Consider the following 23645-nt stretch of genomic DNA (forward strand, 5'->3'; position numbering starts at 1 on the left):
ATCTACGAAGAGAAGATCTTCTACCTCCAAAGACAAAGAAGAAGCCATGACGAGATGGGGACAGACACCAGAAGCAAGAGGAACTATGATCCTGCAGCCTGTGAGACTGCAGACACAGCAAGTTAGATAAAATGAAACAGCAGAGGAATATGTTTCAGATGAAGGGACAACATAGAACCCCAGAAGAACAACTAAGTAAAGCAGAGATAGGCAACTGACCTGAAAAAATTCAGAGTAGTGATAATAAAGATAATCCAAGATCTTGAGAAAAGAATGGAGTGCACAGATCAACAAGATATAAGACATGTTTAACAAAGAAAATTCAAACAAGCAGAGATAAACAATATAATAACCAAAAGAAAAAATACAGTAGAAGAAATCAATAGCAGAATAAATGAGGCAGAAGAATAAATAAGTGAGCTCAAAGACAGAATGGTGGAAATCACTGCCTTGGAAAAGAATAAAGAAAAAAGAATGAAAAAAAAATGAGGACTCTGGGACAACATTAAATGCATCAATATTCACATTATAAGGGTCTTAGAAGAAGAGAGAGAGAAGGGGTATGACAAAACATTTAAAGAGATAATAGCTGAAAACTTCTAAAACATGGGAAAGGAGACAGTCACCAAGTCCAGGAAGCACAGAGAGTTCCATACAGATATACCCAAGGAGGAACACACTGAGACACATATTAATCAGACTGACAAAAATTAAAGACAAAGAGCAAATATTACAATCAAAAAGGGAAAAGCAACAAATAACACAAGAGAATGCCCATAGGTTATCAGCTGAGTTTTCAGCAGAAACTTTGCAGGCCAGGAGGGAGGGACATGATATATTTAAAGTAATGAAAGGGAAAAAGCTACAACCAAGAATACTCTACCAGCAAGGCTTTTATCCAGATTCAATAGAGAAACCAAAAGCTTTATAGACAAACAAAAGCTAAGAGAATTCTGCACCATCAGACCAGCTTTGCAACAAATGCTAAAGGAACTTCTCTAGGGCGGAAAGTAAACCCCACAACTAGAAACAAGAAAATCACAAGTACGAAAGCTCACTGGTGAAGGCAAACATAGAGTAAAGGTAGGAAATCATCCATATACAAATATGATATCAAAACCAGCAACTGTGAGGAAAGGACAAATGCAGGATGTTTGGAAACACATTGAAGTTAAGAGAACAGCAACTTAATACAATCTTGTTTATATACCAAACTGCTATATCAAAACCTCATGGGAACTGTAAACCAAAAATCTACAATAGCTGTACACACAGAAATGGAAAAGGAATCCAAGCACAATGCTAAAGATAGTCATCAAATCACAAAAGAACAAAAGAGGAAGGGAAGGAAAAAGACCTACGGAAACAATCCCAAAACAATGAACAAAATGGCAACAAGAACATACATATTGGTAATTACCTTAAATGCAAATGGATTAAATGCTCCAACCAAAAGACACAGACTGGCTGAATGGATATAAAAACAAGACCCACACATATGCAGTCTACAGAGACCCACTTCAGATCTAGGTACATAAACAGACTGAAAGTGAGGGGATAGAAAAAGGTATTCCATGTGAACAGAAATCAAAGCTGGAATAGTAATAGGAATACTCGTGTCAGCCAAAATTGATTTTAAAATATTGTTATAAGAAACAAAGAAAAATACTACATAATGATCAAGGGATCAATCCAAGAAGATACAACAATTGTAAATGTATATACACCCAGCATAGGAGTATTTCAACTTATAAGGCAAATACTAATAGCCATCAAAGGAGAAATCAACAGTAACTGTGGGGGGACTTTAACATGCACTTACATCAGTGAACAGCTCATCCAGACAGAAAATCGATAAACAAACACAGACTTTAAATGGCATATTAGACCAGATGAACTTAATTCATATTTATAGAGTATTCCATCCCAAAGTAGCAGAATACACATTCTTCTCAAGTGCACACAGAACATTCTCCAGGATAGATCATATGCTGGGCCATAAAGCAAGCCTTGATAAATTTAAGAAAACTGAAATCATATCAAGCATCTTCCAACCATAACACTATGAGATTAGAAATGAACTATAAGAAAAAACCTGTAAAAACATAAACATGTGGAAGCTAAACAATATGGTACTAAATGACCAATGGGTCACTGAAGAAATCACAGAAGAAATTAAAAAAAAAAAACCTAGAGACAATGAAAACAAAAGCATGATGATCCAAAACATGTGGGACACAGCAAAAGCAGTTGTAAGAGGGAAGTTTACAGCAACACAATCTCACCTCAGGAAACAAGAACACTGCCAAATAAACAACCTAAATTTACACCCAAAGCAACTAGAAAAAAAAGAACAAACAAAACCCAAAGTTTAGCAGAAGGAACGATATCATGAAGATCAGAGCACAAATAAATGAAATAGAGATAAACAAAACAATAGAAAAGATCAGTAAAACTAAAAGTTTCTTTTAGTTTCTCTTTGAAAAGAGAAAATTGATAATCCTTTAGCCAGACTCATCAAGAAAAAAAAAGCAGGAGTGCTCAATAAAATCAGTAAAATCAGAAATGAAAAAGGAGAAGTTGCAATGGACATCACAGAAATACAAAGGGTCATAAGAGACTACTATGAGTAACTATACGCCAATAATATGGACAACCTAGAAGAAACGGATGAATTCTTAGAAGGGTACAGTCTCCCAAAACTGAACCGGAAGAAACAGAAAACATGAAAGGTCAATCACAAGCATTGAAATTGAAACTGTGATTACAAAACTCCCAACAAACAAAAGTGCAGGACCAGACGGTTTCACAGGTGAGTTCCATGAAACATTTAGAGAAGAGTTAATACCCATCCTTCTGAAACGATTTCAAAAAATCACAGAGGAGGGACTTTCCTGGTGGTCCAGTGGCTAAGACTCCACGCTCCTAATGCAAGTGGCTCTGTTCAATCCCTGGTCAGGGAGCTAGATCCTATTAACACATGCTGCAACTGAGAGTCTACATGATATAACTAAAGATCTGAAGATCCTCCATCACACAACAAAGATCAAAGACCTGGCGCAGACAAATACACAAATATACACACACACACACACACACACACGTGTGTGTGTGTATATATGTGTGTGTAGTTAAATTGCAGACGAAGGAACATTCCTAAATTCATCTATAAAGCCACAATCACCATGATACTAAAACCAGACAAAGATATCTCTCTCACACACACACACGATTATAGGCCAGTATCACTGAGACACTTACTCCTTGGAAGGAAAGTTATGACCAACCTAGACAGCATATTCAAAAGCAGAGACATTACTTTGCCAACAAAGGTCCGTCTAATCAAGGCTGTGGTTTTTCCTGTGGTCATGTATGGATGTGAGAGTTGGACTGTGAAGAAGGCTGAGCACTGAAAAATTGATGCTTTTGAACTGTGGTATTGGAGAAGACTCTTGAGAGTCCCTTGGACTGCAAGGAGATCCAACCAGTCCATTCTGAAGGAGATCAGCCCTGGAATTTCTTTGGAAGGAATGATGCTAAAGCTGAAACTCCAGTACTTTGGCTACCTCATGTGAAGAGTTGACTTATTGGAAAAGACTCTGATGCTGGGAGGGATTGGGGGCAGGAGGAGAAGGGGACGACAGAGGATGAGATGGCTGGATGGCATCACTGACTCAATGGAGGTGAGTCTGAGTGAACTCCGGGAGTTGGTGATGGACAGGGAGGCCTGGTGTGCTGCGATTCATGGGGTTTCAAAGAGTCGGACACGACTGAGCGACTGATCTGATCTGATCTGATCACTGAAAAATATAGATGCAAAAATCTTCAACAAATACTAGCAAAGTGAATCCAACAATACATTAAAAGGATCATATACCATATACCATCACCAAGTGGGATTTACCCCAGGGATGCAGGGATTTTTCAATATCCACAAATCAATCAGTATGATACACCACATTAACAAACTGAAGAATAAAAACCATATGACCACCTCAAAAATGCAGAAAACACTTTTGATAAAATCCAACATTCATTTATGATAAAAACTCTCCAGAAAGTGAACAAAGAGGGACTATACCTCAGCTTAATAGAGGCCATATATGACAAAGCCACAACTAACATCATACTCAAAAGTAAAACCCTGAAAGATCAAGAATAAGACAAAGATGTCCACTTCCACCACTTTTATTCAACATAGCTTCGGAAGTCCTAGCCACGGCAATCAGAGAAATTAAAAAAGGAATCCAAATTAGGAGCAAAGGTAAACTGTCACTGTTTGTGGGTGACATGATACATTTGTTGTTGTTTTCCAGTTGTTAAGTCATGTCTGACTGCAAAATACCTAAAGATGCTACCAAAAAACTAGTAGAGCCCATCAGTGAATTTGGTAAAGTTGCACTATAAAAAATAATATAAATCTGTTGCATTTCTATACAGTAAAAGCAAAAGATCAGAAAGAGAAATTAAGGAAACAATCTTATTTACCACTGCATCAAAAAGAAGAAAATACCTAAGAATAAACCTACCTAAGGAAACAAAAGACCTGAGCTCTGAAAACTATAAACACTGATGAAAGAAACTGAAGATAACACAAACAGATGGAAAGGTATACCATATTCCTGGATTGGAAGAATCAGTACTGCCAAAATGACTGTAGCACCCAAGGTAACCTAGAGATTCAATGCAATCCCTATCAAATTACCAATGGCATTTTTTGCAGACTTAGAAGAAAAAAACCTTAAAATTTGTGTGGAAACACAAGACTCTGATAATCGAAAGCAATCTTGAGAAAGAAAAACTGAGCTGGAGGAATTGGGCTCCCTGACTTCAGAATATACTGTAAAGCTGCAGTGATCAAAACAGTATGGTACTGGCACAAAGACAGACTTACAGATCAATGGAATAAGATAGAAAGCCCCAAAATAAACCCATGCAGCTATGGCCAACTAATCCATGACAAAAGGAGACAAGAATATAATGGAGAAAAGACAGGCTCTTCCATAAGTGGTGCCAGGAAAACTGGATAGCTACATGTAAAATAGTTCTTTTACATCATATACAGAAATAAAATAAAAATCAATTAAAGACCTAAATCTAAGACTGATACTATAAAACTCTTAGAGGAAAACATAGGCAGAATGCTTTTTGACATACCACAGTAATATTTTTTTTGACTCATCCCCTAGAGTAATGAAAATAAAAACAAAAACAAATGGGACCTAATTAAATTTAAAAAATTATGCATAGCAAAGGAAACCATAAACAAAACAAAAAGACAGAATGGGAGAAAATATTTGCAAATGATGCTACCAACAAGGGATTAATTTCTAAAATATACAAACAGATTATGCAGCTCAATATCAAAACAAATAACCCAATCAAAAAATAGATCTAAACAGACATTTCTCCAAAAAAAAGATGTACACATGGTTAAAAAGTACATGAAAAGATGCTAAACATTGCTAATTATTAGAGAAATGCAAATCAAAACTACAATGAGGTATCGCCTCACACCAGCCAGGCCATCATCAAAAAGTTTACAAACAACAAATGCTGGAGAGGATGTGGAGAAAAGGGAATCCTCCTACACTGTTGGTGGGAATGTAAACTGGTACAGACAGTTAAGCTATTTCAAATCCTGAAAGATGATGCTGTGAAAGTGCTGCACTCAATATGCCAGCAAATTTGGAAAACTCAGCAATGGCCACAGGACTGGAAAAGGTCAGTTTTCATTCCAATCCCAAAGAAAGGCAATGCCAATGAATGCTCAAACTACCACACAATTGCACTCAGCTCACACGCTAGTAAAGTAATGCTCAAAATTCTCCAAGCCAGGCTTCAGCAATACGTGAACTGTGAACTTCCTGATGTTCAAGCTGGTTTTAGAAAAGGCAGAGGAACCAGAGATCAAATTGCAACATCCGCTGGATCATGGAAAAAGCAAGAGTTCCAGAAAAACATCTATTTCTGCTTTATTGACTATGCCAAAGCCTTTGACTGTGTGGATCACAATGAACTGTGGAAAATTCTGAAAGAGATGGGAATACCAGACCACCTGACCTGCCTCTTGAGAAATCTGTATGCAGGTCAGGAAGCAACAGTTAGAACTGGACATGGAACAACAGACTGGTTCCAAATAGGAAAAGGAGTACGTCAAGGCTGTATATTGTCACTGTGCTTATTTAACTTCTATGCAGAGTACATCGTAAGAAACGCTGGGCTGGAAGAAGCACAAGCTGGAATCAACACTGCCAGGAAAAATATCAATAACTTCAGATATGCAGATGACACCACCCTTATGGCAGAAAGTGAAGAGGAACTAAAAAGCCTCTTGATGAAAGTGAAAGAGGAGAGTGAAAAAGTTGGCTTAAAACTCAACATTCAGAAAACGAAGATCATGGCATCCAGTCCCATCATTTCATGGGAAATAGATGGGGAAACAGTGGAAAGTGTCAGACTTTATTTTTTTGGGCTCCCAAATCACTGCAGATGGTGACTGCAGCCATGAAATTAAAAGACGCTTACTCCTCAGAAGGAAAGTTATGACCAACCTAGACAGCATATTCAAAAGCAGAGACATTACTTTGCCAACAAAGGTTCGTCTAGTCAAGGCTATGGTTTTTCCTGTGGTCATGTATGGATGTGAGAGTTGGACTGTGAAGAAAGCTGAGAGCCGAAGAATTGATGCTTTTGAACTGTGGTGTTGGAGAAGACTCTTGAGAGTCCCTTGGACTGCAAGGAGATCCAACCAGTCCATTCTGAGGAGATCAGCCCTGGGATTTCTTTGGAAGGAATGATGCTAAAGCTGAAACTCCAGTACTTTGGCCACCTCATGGGAAGAGTTGACTCATTGGAAAAGACTCTGATGCTGGGAGGGATTGGGGGCAGGAGAAGGGGACGACAGAGGATGAGATGGCTGGATGGCATCACTGACTCGATGGACGTGAGTCTGGGTGAACTCCGGGAGTTGGTGATGGACAGGGAGGCCTGGCGTGCTGCGATTCATGGGGTCGCAAAGAGTCAGACACGACTGAGCGACTGAATTAACTAACTAGCTGCCACTACAGATAACAGTATGGAAGTTCCTTAAAAAAACTAAAAGTAGAACGACCACATGATCCTATCCTATTACCATCATTCACAGCAACAGGGATGGACCCAGAGATTATCACAGTAAGTGAAGTAAGTCAGAGAAACACAAATATCATGTATCACTTAAATGTAAAATATTTTAAAAGGTTATACAAATGAACTTATTTACAAAATAGAAATAGACTTTGCAAACAAACTTACCAAAGGGGAAAGGTGTGGCAGTCGGGAGGTGGGGGGAGATGGATAAATGAGGAGGTTGGGATTAACACATACACACTACCATATGTAAAACAGATAATCAACAAGGACCTATTGTATAGCACAAGGAACTCTACTCAATATTCTGTAATAACCTATATGGGAAAATAATCTGAAAACGGATGGATACATGTATAACTGAATCACTTTGCTGTACACTTGAAACTAACACAATACGATAATCAACTATAATATAAAATAAAAAGTTTGTTAAAGTCTGTGAATAAACAAATCATACCTAAAACAGTAAATAAACCCTTGACATATTATGCTATTACAAAACATTGTTGAGGAACGAATAGATGGCTACATGATGAGAAAAGCCTTCCTGCATGGCAGGGAGCCAAAGGCACTGGTGGAAACCTGGGCAAAGCCTTCTTTCGTTTACAAGCCCTTTCATAGCTGCCTTTAAGAACCATGTGAAGAAAGCAAAGGAAGAGCTCCTAATGCAAAGTTCCTGCATGTCTAGATGAAGAAACTGAGGCCAGAGAGATTAAAAAATGTGGCCCAGGTCACCTGGAGGATGGGTGACTCTCCCCAGAACACCCCAGATCCCTGAGTCTGCAGACCATGACCCACCCAGGTCAGCAGCTGCCATGCCCTCCTCCCCCAGATCCCAGGGTCAATCAGTGCTGGATGAATCTCACCTCTCCCAGACTCACACCTTTCCCTTCCCCCAGGCCAGCGCTTGCTCCTCCTCCATCGGCAGGGCCACCGCCCTCAGATACCGCCCCAGCACTCAGCACAGTGAGACAAGGATCTTCCCAGAGTCCCCAGAGGGTGAGCTCTGGACTCTTCCGAGTTCCATGACCCAACATCACAGACCCATTCAACAAGGAGGGGCAGACTGAGCCATCTCTCCAACAGCGACCGAGCACCTGTAAGTGCAGGGAAAATGCCCTGAATAGGATGGACGTAAGATGCCCGTGTCGTCCCTGGAGCTGACCCGATGGGGAGGAGGGCAGAGAACAAGCTGACATACACACACCACCCCCGCCCCCCCAGATGAGGGGAGAGAGTGGCCAAGAGCCCAAGAAAAACTAGGCAAGGTGATGCAATAGTGAGGGAGGGATCAGCAGCCAGTCGTTTCATCTCGGTGCGGGTGGAGAAATGCTCCAGGCCATGGGCCTGCAGAGCCCTTGGCTTCACCATAGAGCAGAGGCCGGGTTGCCCAGCAAAGGGAGGGGACACTGGTCTGGAAGCCATGAGGTGCCGTGGGACTTCAGGAAGCCTTGAATCCCCTTGGGACTCGCATCCTCCCTCTGGGGAACGGGGGCAGGCCATGATTCATCTTCTCCACCTGCTGCCTTCCCAGATCCTAGGGTGACCTGGCCTCCCAGCTCCCAAAGAGCCCACCCTGTGTCCCGTGGTGGTGGTAGAGGGGGAGCAGGCAGGAGGGGAAGGAACCCTGCCCCCTTTCTGAGGCCATATTCTCCCAGCTGGAGAGGGCTGGATTCCTGAAGTGACCACCCTGCAAGTATTTGAGGAGGGGAGAGCATCAGGCAGATGGGACCCCGGCGTCAGCTGATGGCTTCTCAGACCTTGCCTGGTGACCCTGCTCCTGCGGGAACTCCTAGAGAACGCTCTTCTGTTTTCCATCACCCATTAGAGCCCTGGGAGGCCGGCCCAAGGTGGGGGAAATGGGACCACCCCACCGGATGTACCACCCCCCCATGGTGCTCTCTTCAGCCTATTGACCCCTTCCTGCTCAGGACCGGCCCCTGGAATAGCCTAAAAGTCTGCCATCTGGATTCTGAGGCTTCTCTCTCCAGGAAGAAGGTGGGAGAGAGAAGAGCCGAGCTGGCCTGAAAAAATCCCAGAAGGAATCCTCAAATCAGCAACCCACATCAGGCTTACTAATATTCCCATAACCATGATAACCACGGTTAACGTTAACCCAGCACTTATTACAGACAGCCACCGCGCTGGCGCATGAGCCCTCTGTTGTCGAATTTAATCCTCACGGCTTCCTTTCGAGAACAATACAATCACCCTTAAAAGATTATAAAGGTGTAGAGTAGTGCTCTCACTACTTTACTGGTACAGAAACTGAGGATCTCTCTCCGACCCTCTTCTTACATCCCTGAGTTTTTAAATTTTATGGCCTCTGGGAGGAAGGTCCCATGACCACCGGTGCACCCAACTTGGCGGAACACCTGCCCCCTGCCCCCAGTTCTAGTCTCCCAGCAGCCCGGTAAACTGGACTGAGTCATATTTTGCTTCATTTTACCACCGGAAAAGCCCTTAAGCCTTAGAAGTGGCAAGGCACCTAAAAAGGGACAGGGCAGAGGGCCAGAACCCAAGAATCCACTTTCTTAGCCCACGATTCTTTCCACGGAGCAAACTGCCTGGATGACCCTCTCACTCGGGCCAGCTCTCTCACGTGCCTGGGGCATTCCCACTCTGGGCTCCACATCAAGGTACTGCAATAAAACTACTCTTTATGTTTACACCCTGCCTCGGTACGCATAGACTGGGGACAATCCGCCCATTTTACAGATGATGACCTGGAGACTCAGAGGGAAGGTCTCAGCCAGGGACCCACTGCTGGCTAGGTGTTCAGACCCAGGTCTCCCCAGCTCCCCATGAGGGCTGGTCAGAGGCAGCTGCAGCTGCCGAAGGTTACAACCTGGCTCCTCCCCCCAATGACTGAAGCTGTGGGTACCCCAAGAAACCGAAAAAGTTCCCCATCCCTCAGTGACAGCTGACATTCCTAGGGGAGCAAAAACTAAGGGTCAGTGGGGCAATTGTCCACCCCCTCGTCACTTCCCCCGCCAGTAACAGGGCCAGGGGGAGTCCCAAACAGCAAGAACCACCTCCACCTGGCTACCAGAGCCCTGAGTTCCACCTGTGACCTTGGGCAAATCACAAATCACAACCCCCTTTGAAGGAGCCCCTTCCCCAAAGAGGCTTGTCCAACGAGGCTGGGGATGGAATAGGAAGAGGAAAGTCAGAGCCCTCTATCTTTTCAAAGAAGCAGCGCTGCGGGGAGACGGGGACCTGGAAGGAAGAAAGGGTCTTGCTCTTTTTCCATGCTTCCTCCCTCCCCGCCCCCCTCTCCAAACACACAGGTGCCAGACAGCTTTTACGAAAAAACTAGTTTGCAAACACACTCCGACTTCTGGGAAGGTGCCCAGTTCCACTCCCTCTCTTTACTCCCCCTTCCCCGGCCGGGAGCTGATTCTCTAGCAGGTCCCACGGGCTGCGGGAGGCGGCGGGGGTGGTGGGCCCGGGTGGGAGCAGGGCAAAAGTTGGCGAGGAGCGCCCCGAGCCTGCCCCGAACCAGCCTGACTCCAAGACTTTCGCAGCTGCGGCGGTGGCGGGACTCCACCTTCCCGACGCCCCCACTTCCTCCCAGGGTCCTCGGGCGAGGTAGGAGGGTGCGGACGCGGCTGGGCTCGGACCCCGGAGGGCACCTCCGTTCTCCCGGCACCCTGCCCTCGGCATCCCCGCGGTCCGGGAAGACGCCAGGGCGCCCCCGCGTGGCCGGGTCGGAGCTGAGTCACCGAAACGCCGGAGCCTGGATGCGAGCCCGTGGCAGGGGCTTTGGGCTCCGCAGCCCCTCGAAGCCGAACCCAGCTTCCTTCCAGCTCGCCACTGTCTCCAGAAGCCAAGCCCCCAGGCCGAACTTGAGCCCTCGCGCCACGGGCCCCAGCCCGCCCCTTTGCCCGCCAGGGCCCCCGCTCACCGCGGGTCCGGCGGGCGCCGCTCCCCGTCACCGCACGGCTGCCGCTCCCTGCGCTCCGGGCCACTGGGGCATCCCAGGGCGCTCCCCTGCTCGGCCGAGCCCGTGGGCGCGGGACGGGCTCAGGGCGCTGCCCCTGCGGCCATGGCCAGCTCGCGTGCGCTCCCAGCCGCTAGCGGTCCGGTCCTCCTCCCGGGCCGGGCGGGCGGGCGGCGGCGGCGTTGGCTGCCGCTCGGGCTCCTCCCTCGGCCGAGGAGGGGGGCGGGCGTGGGGCGGGAAATGGGAGGCGAGGCGGGCGCTTCCTGGAGGGGCGAGCGCTCCCACGGGCGGAGCGGGGGCGCTGTCCCGCCCGCCGCCGGTGGTTCGGACACCGCGGCTGGCGCGCCCTGGTGCTCGGGGCTCCCAGCGCCTCGGGGCTCCGTGGGTTCGAGGCGGGGATCCCAGGATCCGAACGTTCGAGGCTGGAATCCGAGGGTCCTAACGTTGCCCGCTAGGACTCCGCGGATCGGAACGCGAGGCGGCTCGCACTCGCCCCAGGCCGGCCTCGTCCGAGCTGCGGGCACCTCTGAGTTGCCTGCACTGTGCGCCCGGGTCCGAGGGTGGGCCCTGCCCGGGCCTGCGGGGCCGTAGGGCGCCGCCTGCTGCCTCGACCCCAAGGGCTGTGGGACTCAACGCTGCGCCCTCGGGGGATGCACCACGGGGTTTGGTTCTGGGCTGTACTGACAGCACTGAGATCGCCGTGTTTTCTCTCCACCCCTCCCCTTTTTTCTTTTTTTCTTAGTAAAAGAGCTCGGCGTTTTCTTGTCGCCGCCAGGGACGTGGAAGATGACACATACCACACATACGTATTTCTCTGACAGAGACAATGGGATAAAGACAGTTCGAACGGTGCCTGGGACTAGGCAGCGGGAGGGCGACTAGGCGGGCCCCTGAGAGCCTGGCGCCCAGTCCATCCTTCGGCGGTGGCCCTCTTTCCCCTATAAGAGGCACTGATTTCGCGCTACAGGTCAATCGACAGTATTTCCGTGCCTGCTCCCCCGCCCCTCTCCCCAGTCCAGTGCTCCAGACAGGAGCCTCATTTAACCAAACTGTGGAGGACAGGTCTCCGGACCTCAAGTCCACGTCCAAAGCCCTTGGCGCCAGGGCTCAGGGACTGGAGTTAACCCGGAGCACTTAGGTTGTGAGTTTTCCATTCCAGGCAGGCGAGGGTTAACTGGGAGACTCACGCTGCAGCCAGCGAGCTTCCCTCCACGTCTGAGTCACTGGCACTTTGCAGCCTTAGAGGGCGGCTGTTAAACAGCCCCAAGGCTCTGAGCTTTGTTCTCTGCCTGCCTGCTCCCCCATCCATCCTTCTTTCCTACAAACTCTCTCCTCTTTCTTCCACCTAAAAGTCCTCAAAGCCCTCAGCCCAGCTGTGGGGCAAACCAATCCAGAATCATTCTTAGACCAAGCTGCAGCCCCTCTTCCTCCAGGAAGCCTTTTCTGATTGATCTGACCCCTAGAGTCCCTCTCCTGTCCTTGCTCCAGAGCAGAAGAGTCAGGCTCTGGGATGGATGGTGGTGATTCCAAGCTGAGAGTCCCTTCCCTCAAGGTGCTCACCTCTCAGAGGCAAGACCATGGCCCAGGCAATCATACTACTGTATGAAAAGTACAAAGGGAACTTCCCTGGTGGTCCAGTGGCTAAGCCTCTGCACTCGAGTGCAGGGGGCCCCAGGTTCGATCCTCGGTCAGGGAACTAGATCCCACAAATAAGAATTCCTGTGCCTCAACTAAGGATCCCACATGCCACAAAGAAAATCAAAGATCCTGAGTGCTGCAACTAAGACCTGGCTTAGGCTAATTAGTTAAAAAGTATAAAATTATAGTGATGGTTACACATCTGTAGATATATTCAAAACCACTGACTTGTATACTTTAAAGAGGTGAATGTTATAACATTATATCTCACTTTTTAAAAAAAATGTCAGGAATTAGGAGAGCATAGAGGTCAGTTGTTTAAGGCCAACTGTCCATCATGGTGGATTCTACAGTCTGTCTTTGATCCACACACAATGCAGGGCTGTTACTACAAAATGTTGAAGTCTTTTCTTGCCCTGATAGAGACTTCTCTGTGCATAGTTGGGAAGCCTCTATTTCCCTAAAAAGGGCTGATAGAAGGGGGGGTGTGTCCACGTGCACCTATGGCTCGTGGATTAGACTGACCTGAAGCAGCACCACCTGTGTCGGAGGCCCTGGCTGGCCTCAGGTGTGTGTAAGCAGGGTGAGAGCGTGTCCAGTAATCTACACTATCTCTTAAATCACCCCAGGCATCGTCATCTCTCATGGCTTTGGAGGCCTGCTGGCTCAACTAGGGCAGTTCTTGCTCAGGATTTCTCACAGATTTGCAGTCAGGCCATGGCCAGGCCTGGAGTTACCTAGAAGTTTTCTTACACATTTATCTGGCAATCGATGCTGGCTGCCAGCTGGGACTGCAGCTGGAACACCTGCCTGTGACCCTTCCATGTGGCCTGGGCTTCCTCGTAGCATGGCAGCTGGGTTCCAAGTGCGAGTATCCAAGGGAACCAGGTGGAAGCCTTATTATCTTTTCTAGAATTCAGCTTTGGAATTCGTATAACGTCACTTCAACTATAGTCACTGGCTCGTTCCATAGGCCCCGCCTTGAGGTCAGAGGAGTTTTTAGGAATCATCTTTATCTTTAGGAAGAGTATGTGGGAGGGGAGATATTATGGTGACCATCTTTGGAAAATACCATCAGCCCACAAAGGGGGTTGATGTAGAGACACATTAGTTATAGAGACATCCCACTCCAGGATCTCATTGAGAGATGGGTGTGGCTCACCCCACTCCTACATCTCAGGCACGGAGTTGTGGGCCCTGGTTTGAATTCCAGCCTGTCCAGTGACCGCCTAGGTGAGATCACTCAATCCTCTGGGCCTCAGTTTCCTCCTCTGTAAAATGGAAGGACAGAGTTAGTATCTGGTGTCTAGCCTGGTACCAGGCATGCCTGGACAACAGGGCTAGCCTGTTGTTATTACTACTTTTAAGATCCAAGGTTGTAGTCACTCTAATACAGAGATATCTCCTTCTAGGGTCAGGATGCCCAGGACTGCCCCCTTCCTCGGGCTCGCCCTTTATTCGGTCCCAGACATTCCCATCAGCCCAGGTCTTGTCCTGCAGTGTGCAAGTGTGTGCAGGGGTGGGGACTACGGGCACCAAAGACTGAGGATTCTGGCCTCCAAGACTCAACCTGAGGACCCCATCTGGCCTTCCTTCTCTAGTGAAAGTTCCTCTTCTGTCACCTCCTCCTCAGGGCAAAGGTCAATTTCTGGGCAGCCAGGGCAGGGCTGGGGCTGGTGTGGGATGAGCAACAAGGTGTGGCTTCCAAAGGCCGAAGGGAGGGGTTGGGGGGGGCAAGGGCCCCAGCTCTGGAGCACACTGGGTGGGGGTGGGCTGCTGCGCTGGGGTGGCTGAGGGAAGGAAGACCAGCTGCCCCGGGCCCAGTCCTGGGAGGATCTTTGCCAAACCAGCCACTGCAAGGTCTCATCCAGGAAGCTCCGGATGTGTCCAGATGGCACACACAGTTCTGTCTGGGGCCACGGCCCTCAGGCCTGGCCTTGGCCACATAAGGGCGCGGCTGAGGCCAGAGGCAAGGCTGGCAGGTCATAGAGCCCCCGTGCCTTCCTAGGGCCCTTCTCTTTGAGGAACACACACAGACCCCAGCCAGGACCGCCCCAAAGTCCTCCCTCCTTAAATGCTCCAAATTTGGAATTGGAGCTCCCCTAAATACTTCCTTTGTGACTTTGGGCACCTCTTATGCGTCTCTGGGCCTCATGTGTAAAATGGAGGACATCGTCACGGAGACTGTGGCTAAGGGTCTAGAGGAGTTTCCAGAGGGTGAAGTCCTATAGAACTCTCACCAGGAGGGGCAGCCAGCCAAGGATTCAGACCCCACCTGAAGGAGTGCAGCGAGGAGGCATCAGGTCATCTTGGCACCTGGAGAAAGTAGGCCCTTGTGCTTTGCCTCATTTTGCTCATGCCCTCACTAAACAGATGCAGAAACTGGGGCAGCGCCTGTGGGCTTCAGAGTCGCCAAATTTGAAAGTTGTGAAGAGAGTAGATCCTAAGAGTTCTCTCAAGGAAAAAACATTTTTTTCTTTTATTTGTATCTATAGGAAATGATGATGTTAATAAACTTAGCATGGTAATCATCTCACAATGTAGGTGTTCATAAGTAATTTTATCATATATTTTAAATTTATACAGGGCATGCGTGCTCAGTCGTGTCCGACTCTTTGCAACCCCATGGACCGTAGCCCACCAGGTTCCTGTGTCCATGGGATTTCCCAGGTTGGAGAAATCCCATGGACAGAGATTGGGTTGCCTGGAGTGGGTTGCCATTTCCTCCTCCAGGGGATCTTCCAGACCCAGGGATCGAACCTGCATCTCCTGCATTAGCAGGCAGATTCTTTACCCCTGAGCCACCTGGGAAGCCCTAAACTTATACAGTGCTATGTGTCAATTATATCTCAATAAACTGTAAAGAAAACAAACAAAAAAGTTGTAAAGACCCAGGTTCAACTCCTGGCGCTACCATTTACTAGCTTTCACACACAATGCTTACTAGGCTGCCTTTGGGCAAACTAGGAAGAATCTCTGGGTCTCAGTGTCCTCTTCTGGGGAAGGAGGGTCACCAGGATCTAACAGGACAAGACAAGGAGCATACATGCAAAGGTTTACCTCGCCTGAGGGGCAGCATACTCTAGTGGGTCGCCAACGTGGCTGCACATCAGAGTCACCTGTGGAGCTTTCGAAGTACGGCTCCATTCTTAGGAGGGGAGGCTAACAAGCTCCTCAGGTGATTCTAACATGCAGTCTGGCTCGAGATCCACTCACCGGTCTGTGGTTTTACTCAGTGCAGCCAGCAGCACTGACATCACTCAGGCGCTTCTTAGAAATGCAGAATCCCAGGCCCCGCCCCAGACCTGCTGAATCAGAATTTGCAAGTTACTGAACTCCTCAGACGGTTCAGTGCACACGACGGTGTCTGTAACAGTGATTTTGTTTTTAGCTCGAGAGGTACTGGCTTGGGAGCGTGAACTTCAGACACGTGTTTAGCAGAAGGATGGAGGGGGCAATTTGGGAGGATTTGAGACCTAAGGGAGTGGGAAAGGGCGATTCTGTGACTCCCTTCAGAAAGGCAGTCTGTAAAACCATAGGATGGAGGCTAAGAGACAAAGTAGCAAAATGAGCTGATCCTAGCCTTGCAGTTAGACCTGGGAACTCACCAGCCTGGTCCATTCTTCATGAGAAGACTCAGGCACAGAAACGCGGAGCACCTTTTTAGTACATGTGCTCTGGAGTGAGTGATTACTGGCCCAGAGCCTTAAGTTTCTTTGAGTTTTATCTGCTTTCATTTATCTGTTTAAACTGAGGCTTACTTTGGGAAGGAAAGAGACAGGGAGACTGGATCTCATCAGTGTGGGGTAGAAAAATAGTCCCAGCCGGGAAACAAGTTGGTTGCGGGAAAGGTAGTTTCTTTTTTTTAAACCAAGTGAGTGTGCTTCATCGCTCAGTCATGTCTGATTCTTTGCGACCCCATGGACTGCAGCCCACCAGGCTCCTCCATCCATGGGGATTCTCTAGGCAAGAACACTGAAGTTGCTATGCTCCAGGAAACCAAGTGTGGCCATTTTAAAAATATTTATTTATTTGGCTGCTTTGGGTCTTAGGTTGTGGCACGCGGGCTCAGTAATTGTGGTGCATGGGCTAAGTTGCCCCATGGCACATGGGATCCTAGTTCCCCAACCAGGGATGGCACCTGGGCCCCCTGCATTGGAAGGAAGATTCTTAACCACTGGACCACCAGGGAAGCCCCCGGAGAGTAAGTTTTTTAGTAAAATGAGCATGGTGACTGTCCCTGACGTCAGCCTGGGCAGCTCTTCAGGGCTGACAGTGCTGAGGTTTATTTCAGGGCATTTGCTGCAAGTTTCTTGGAGTTTAGAACTTGGACAGGGACACGACTGAGTGACTTCACTTTCACTTTTCACTTTCATGCATCGGAGAAGGAAATGGCAACCCACTCCAGTGTTCTTGCCTGGAGACTCCTGGGGACGGAGGAGCCTGGTGGGCTGCTGTCTATGGGGTGGCACAGAGTCAGACACGACTGAAGCGACTTAGCAGCAGCAGCAAAGGGGAAAGAAGAAGGGAAAACGAGCAGCAAATGAAGAGTGGCTCTGAGCTCTGGGTTCTGCTTGGTGTGCAACCCACTTGGCCTGGAGCTTTCGATCCAGGCTGTTCCTTCCTCAGCTGTGACCTCCATGGTCAAGGGCTCCTCAGGCTTTGAGGAATTTATCCTCCAGTCTTAGACAAAAGGAGAAGGCAGTACAAACCCCCTCAGTGTGAAGGTGCACCATGATGGCCTTGGGGTCATTTCCCAGAAGGGAAAGACTAATTGGGGCTCAAGGTTTCCAGGTAAGCTTCTTGAATCTTCTACCTGCCCACCCTTTCCCCCATAAGCAGGCTGCTGGCCCCACTCCATGCCAGGGTGCCCTGATCCTGGCCCTGCCCAGACTTCTTGTATTGACTAACTAATGCTGACTCCAGGCAAGTATTCTTGCCTGGAGTCCCAGTGTAAGGTCTGGGTGCTTGGCACTTTGGCCAGAGGACTTTCTCCTCCCACTTGGTGGGGGACCAAGGACAACATGACGGATGGCAAAGGTCCAGGACGGAGCCATCCAGGTGAATCACAAGCCGGCTGGGACATCTCAGGTTCCCAAGCCAGGCGGTGAAGCACTCTCAGGACTTGCCAGTGGGCCAGCCTGCCCTCCAGTGGGGCTCATCAGTAACTGCACCCTCCCTGCTCCACTTTTGACAAGGGACTGCAGCTCTGGATGAAGGCTCCCCAGATATCAACTTGTTCAACCTACAGGTGGGTGATGGACAGGGGGTGCTCTCCACCTGCCACTTCAGACACCTCTCCACTTCATATGACATTCAGCCCTAAAGGGGGTATGTAATGAATGAGCATGTAACAGATACTTTCTTCATTCTAGGGACTCTGTGTTCTTGCTCCCTGATCCCTCCAAAAGTCCTGGGAGGCCAGGGGTGTTACTCACACGTAAAGGATCAGTTCCTGGCCTTGAGGGCTGGTGGCAAGGGGTCAAGTCACATTCCTTTCCATGCCCATCTGACTTCCAACGCCATATTCTTAATGTACCACCTGCCTGTGGAAACCTTTTAGCCAGGAGTTCCTAGGCTCTTACCAGGTCCAGGCAAGTAGCAAGAGGGAGGGGAGTGCTGGGCATGGTGACAAACTAAGGGACGTGCACCACATCTAAAGGACACACTCAGATGTCCCCAGCAGATTACTCTTGAGTAGGAATGCTGGACTAGCACCTAAGAGAAACTGAAAGGTAAATCGGGGGTATAAGTTCCCAATTTAAAATATCCACAAATCAGAGAAGAGTGTAGATATATCGCAAGCCAAACAAAGACTGTTTTTAACACTAGGAGCTTTTACAATAGCCTTATGGTACAGGTAAGCTTGGGCTTCCCTGGTAGCTCAGATGGTAAAGAATCAGCCTGCAATGTGGGAAACCGGGGTTCGATCTCTGGGTTGGGAAGATCCGCTGGAGAGGAAATGGCAACCCACTCCAGGGTTCTTGCCTGGAGAATTCCATGGACAGAGGAACCTGGCAGGCTACAGTCCATGGGGTCGCAAAGAGTCAGACACGACAGGTAAGCTCTGGAGAGAGGAGGTGACTTACCTGTGATCACATGACCATGACAGGGTCTGGACCTGACCCCGTGTCTCCTGACTCCTGGGCTCATCTCAGCGTGTTTCTCTGTGTTCTGGCTGCTCTCCAGGCCCCAGGGTGGGGTGTGAACCATTTCTGACTTTGGCTAGGTGGTAGAACACATCAGACTAGAGACTAGAGGCTGGAAGATCACCCACATTTATTGGTCGAACTAGGCTTACAGTGCAGCAGGACCACCCTTGGCCGCTCTTGGAAGTAATGCGGACGCATGTAGCCGGCAGCCCCTGGGCGCTTGTGCAGATTGCGCTGAGGTAGTGGCTGGATCCAGTGGTCTTTCCTGACGGTCTTGACAGTCCCTGCCCCCTGCACCCTTAGGCCTAGCTTCGTCCCTTACACCACACAGACTGGGCCCCCCCAAGGTCATGCTGGCACGACCTGGAGCTGGGCCCAAAGTCCTTGGAAATTAAGGGAGAGGGGGTGATCCAGTTTACAGATGGGAAAACTGAGACTTGAGGCAGGAAGACACTCATTCAGAAGCCTCATGGCTAAATCCCTGGCTTGTCAGTGCTTGGACAGTCTCCCCAGCCCATTCTGGGCAGAAGATGGTCCCTGGTTTAGCTGCTCTGGAAATGCAATTTATAAATACAGATTTGGTCTTAAAAAGTAATAAATTAGATCTTGGACCTGCCTGAGGGAAATATGGCCAGTCACATGGCACAAGACCTGGACATTTGTCACGTCTCATATATGCACCACCCATCACATGCAGTGCCGGGACGCATGCCATCGACCCACAGGCCACGTTTCAGGTATCGTGCAAGGTCACACGGAATGTCGCCACGTGTGACCTTCCACATCACACACCACACCATGACATGCTCATTTTGCTTCATGTTCCTGACTGGTCATGCATGTCCCAAGGGATGTAGGGTAGTCATACTCCGCTCTTTGTCACCAAAAATGTCCTCCCTGAAGACTGTTGCAGGAAAAGTGTGTTTCTCCCTCTTGATCCAGGGACAGCCAGCTTTTTTCATGAGCCCTCTATCCTCGTGGATGAAAACTGGCATCACTCGGCTGGATTCAAAGGGACTTGAGGGCACCATCAGGTACCCCGAGGGATGACCTGTGGCTGGTTGTCAAAGAAAGCAAAGTCCAGCCTGGGCTCCTGGTTCTGCAGATGCTGGGCCATGTCCGGGGGAATACGGTTATTCCAGAGGCTGCCGGACACAGAGACAGACACTTAGCACTGGGCGCTGCTCACTCACCCTCTTCTCTCTGCCCTCTGTCCTACCTACAGATGGGGAAACTGAGGCTCCAAAGGGGAAGAGCTGCTGTCAGAGTTAGGTGGCAGGCAAGAGCAGGTGGAAGGCCAGCATGGTTGCCTTCGGGAGATGGTATCCCCCACGCTCACCCTAACTTCTTCCACTCTATTTTTTTTTTTTTTTGCTGCACTTTGCAGCATGCAGGATCTTAGTTCCTGGACCAGGGATTGAACCTGTGCCCCCTGAAGTGGAAGCATGGAGCTGTAACTACTGGATTACCAGAGAAGTCCCCCTCCACTTTCTTCCCCAGAAGCTAGCCTCTTCCCCAGAGCCATGCTCATATGACACATTGTATAAATGAGAAAAAAGCTCCCCTTCTTTATGACACCACTTCCATTGTCTGAAACTGTCGTAATATATTGAATTTTATAGAGAGAGACACTTCACTACCACTAGGAATGTAATACTTCTACTACGTGAGTGGTGTCCCTTAGATGCTGTGCCCTGGTGCAGTACACAACCTGTACAACTGGCCCTGATTACAGCTACCATGTTATGTGCTTACTATGTGCCTGGCATTGTGCTCGGGGCTTAATCTGATCATTTAGTCTGCAGAGCAGCTCTCGGAGGTAGATACTATCACTACTGCCATTTTACAAATGAGGAAACTGAAACTCAAAGAGGTTGAGTTATTGATGTGAAATTACACAGTTGGTAACTGACAGAGCTGGGGTTTGATCCAGGTCTGCTTGCTGCCAAATCCCTGATGAGTGGGTCCAAGTCTCCTTTGATAACCCCCAATCCAGGTCCTGCCTCCTCCTACAGGAAGTCCTCTTACACTGAAGGGCTGGTGTGCTCACCCCACCCCCACCAGCCCTGCCCCCACAAGCCCTGTTACCGAATGACTTGGATGCCAGATCCCTGTGCCAGCCCTTCAGCCAGGAGCCAGGCTCCATAAGCTGTGATCTGATTTTTCTCCAGGCTTCCGGATGGACAACAAAGGGAAAGAGATTGACATGAGATGGGGAGGGGATGGCCTAGGGGCCTTCTCTATGTCTCTTCCCCGGGGCAAGGCTGGGGGACACAGGCTCCCCACACATCTGCTTAGAGAACTCAACATTCAGCAGTCCAGTGAGAAGGCTGAAGACTGGGACACAGGAGAGCTAATGGACAAAGTGGGGAAGTCCAGGAGGGCTTCCTGGAGGCAGGGGCCTGACCCAGTGGCCTCCTGGCTTTCCCCAGGACACAGGGCCCCCTTTGGTCCTCTCACTCCTTTCTGGCTTCCCCATATGTGCCCATCATACTCCATTCTCTTCAGCCGGCCCATCTGCGGCAGGACCCGGGCCAGCTCAGCAGCTGCCTCATCCCCGAGCAGATTCCAGGACAGCCTGCAGGGTAGGGAGGGGTCCAAAAGTCAGCAGAAGAAGAGCTGTGAGGGGGAGACAAGGTGGCAATGGGGAGGGCTAGGGGTTGCTGTGCAGGCACCAGAGAGGTGCCTGATGGGGACCTGTGTGCCCTCCCTGAAGACTGTACCAGGCACAGAGGGCTCCTCCCTACTCTCCCAACCCCATTCCCAAGCTGGTTATCCCACAGGAACCCAGACAGCTTAGGAGCTGGCTGTCCTGAGAGTTCAGGACACATGACTGTGGAAACATCAGGATCTAAGCTTCCACCATGCACCTGCCTCCCTCCTGACTTTGCCACATCCATGCACCACCTGTATTATTATTTGTTTCACATTTTTCTTTAAATCAGACCTCTATCCCCTCTTTTATTCACTTTAAGAAATTCATCTTCAGAAACATCTATCACTACTATGAATGAGAAGCCTGTGTTGGGGACCCTAAACAGAAAGTAGTTACAAGGATAGCAACAGGGCAAACAATGGCATTCACTCCTAACTGGAACCTGGGTCCTTCCGGAAGTGCTGACCCTGTGGTCTGCCCCCTGCTGGCTAAAAGGGGCAATCACCCGTGTTGGGTGAGTTAGCACTGATCTGAGACTTTCTCTTTGTTGTATAAAGAAATGAGAAGAATTAAAATCTTCAGGATGCAAGCCTAAAATCTTATTTAAGGAAATCGCATTTTCTTCTGCCATGCTCAGGGGTCCAGGTTGGCCCTGGCAGTCTAGTTTATCTCTGAGGCAATACTGTCAGGCCCCAAGTTTCCAAGCACCTCTGATTGCCAAGGGAGAGGTGGACACAGTCAGGGGGAAGGTCAGGGGGCCTGCTGGTTTCAGTCACTCTTCACTACCAACAGGTGGTTTGAAAATCAAGACTCCATCAACCACGTGGGGTGGTCCATCCAGATGCCTCCCAAAGGGAGAGTCAGGGGGAATGGTCCTGACCATCTAGCTCATCTCCATCTGGTCCACCTTCCCTTCCACCCTCCTTAGCTGGGGAAACAGGGGAAGAGGCTGAATGGCTTAGAGCAGGGGTCCCCAGCCTCTGGGATCTAATGCCTGATGATATGAGGTGGAGCTGATATCATAATACAAATAAAGTGTACAATACATGTAATGTGCTTGAATCATCCTGAAACCATCCCCCGCCAACCCCCACAGTCATGGAAAACTTGTCTTCCAGAAAATTGGTCCCTGGAGCCAAAAAGGTTGGGGACCCTTGTCCCCAACAACACTTGCAGCTCAAGTGTTAAAGCTTCTTCGAGAGGATGTTTGAGCAAGAATGACCTTCCCCATGCAAGACAGGAAGGTCTCCAGGGAGGAAGGAACCAGGCCCCCAGGTGGCTGCTCTTCCCAGCTCTGGGCTAGTCCCCCAAACACTCACATGATTTCTTCCAGGGCCAGACAGAGCACGAAGCTGGCGGCAAGGGGCTTGGCGGTCTGGTTGTCAATCTCACACGACACCAGGCTAGAGAGAAGAAGGGGATGGGATGGAGGTGTCTGAGTCAGGGGTGCCCCAGCCTGCAATCAGAGCAGGAGGGAGCAGAGTGGCTAGGGGCTGGAACATGCTGGGAGTGTTAAGAAAGTGCTCCCCCTTTTTTGTCCCAGGCTCCCCCTATACCTGAGGTCTCTGTCACTTCGAAAGCCTTCCCAGATGTCAAGCTCAGCCAAAGAAGGGCTGTCTGCCACAGCACCCCAGCTGGTCAGAGCAGGCTACTTACTCAAGTTTCCGGAGCACTGGGAACCCCTGATGGAAACGCGGGACCCCTCCAGCCAGGCTATTCTCTGCCAAGCTGCAGGGCAGGGGAGATAGCCTTGAGAAGAAGCCCCAGACCCTCCCCAGCCTGTCCCTCTGCCCAGGTTCCAGGGCACCTACTCACCTGATCTCTTCCACGTGTGGGCATCCATCCAGGGCCTGGCCCAGACTCAGCACCCCCTCTGGGCTCAGATGGCTGGATGGCAGGCTGGGGAAAGGGAAGGGGTGAGGGCAGCCTGGAGGGGCAGGTATGGGGATTGGGAGGGGCTGGATCCCCCCAGCCTCAGCCTGTCTCAGGCTGCACTGCTAGACCTTAGACCCTCTCTGGGTAACTGCCACCCCAACCCCCCTCCCCCAACACAGGACATGGGTGGGTATCAAGGGGCCCTGGCTTTGGGATCTGAGATCCCAAGTTCAAGGCCTGGCTCCTC

General features: G+C 49.3%; 2 protein-coding genes across 11 annotated transcripts in view; both read right to left on the bottom strand.

Annotated features, from left to right (window-relative positions):
- The window catches only part of CPNE2 (copine 2), a 55162-nt gene extending 43936 nt beyond the window's left edge, over positions 1-11226 (bottom strand). Inside the window, exon 1 of the mRNA XM_070388389.1 lies at positions 11042-11226. The gene's annotated coding sequence lies outside the window, so the exon portion shown is untranslated. The remainder of the gene's footprint in view (positions 1-11041) is intronic.
- Positions 11227-18956: 7730 nt separating this feature from the next.
- NLRC5 (NLR family CARD domain containing 5) overlaps positions 18957-23645 on the bottom strand; it is a 93608-nt gene continuing 88919 nt past the window's right edge. For 9 of the 10 annotated variants that reach the window (XM_070388403.1, XM_070388399.1, XM_070388400.1 and 6 more), the window contains 6 exons: positions 23339-23422; positions 23180-23251; positions 22843-22926; positions 21362-21445; positions 20956-21039; positions 18957-20012 (listed from right to left, as the gene is read on the bottom strand). In XM_070388403.1, the coding sequence (XP_070244504.1) occupies positions 19898-20012; positions 20956-21039; positions 21362-21445; positions 22843-22926; positions 23180-23251; positions 23339-23422 (523 nt within the window). In that variant the 3' untranslated portion in view covers positions 18957-19897. Of the gene's footprint in view, positions 20013-20955; positions 21040-21361; positions 21446-22842; positions 22927-23179; positions 23252-23338; positions 23451-23645 lie in introns of those variants that run through there. The other variant, XR_011467716.1, reaches the window with a different exon arrangement.

The sequence above is a fragment of the Bos mutus genome, chromosome 18 (genome assembly GCF_027580195.1).
Source record: "Bos mutus isolate GX-2022 chromosome 18, NWIPB_WYAK_1.1, whole genome shotgun sequence".
Classification (NCBI taxonomy): Eukaryota; Metazoa; Chordata; class Mammalia; order Artiodactyla; family Bovidae; genus Bos; species Bos mutus.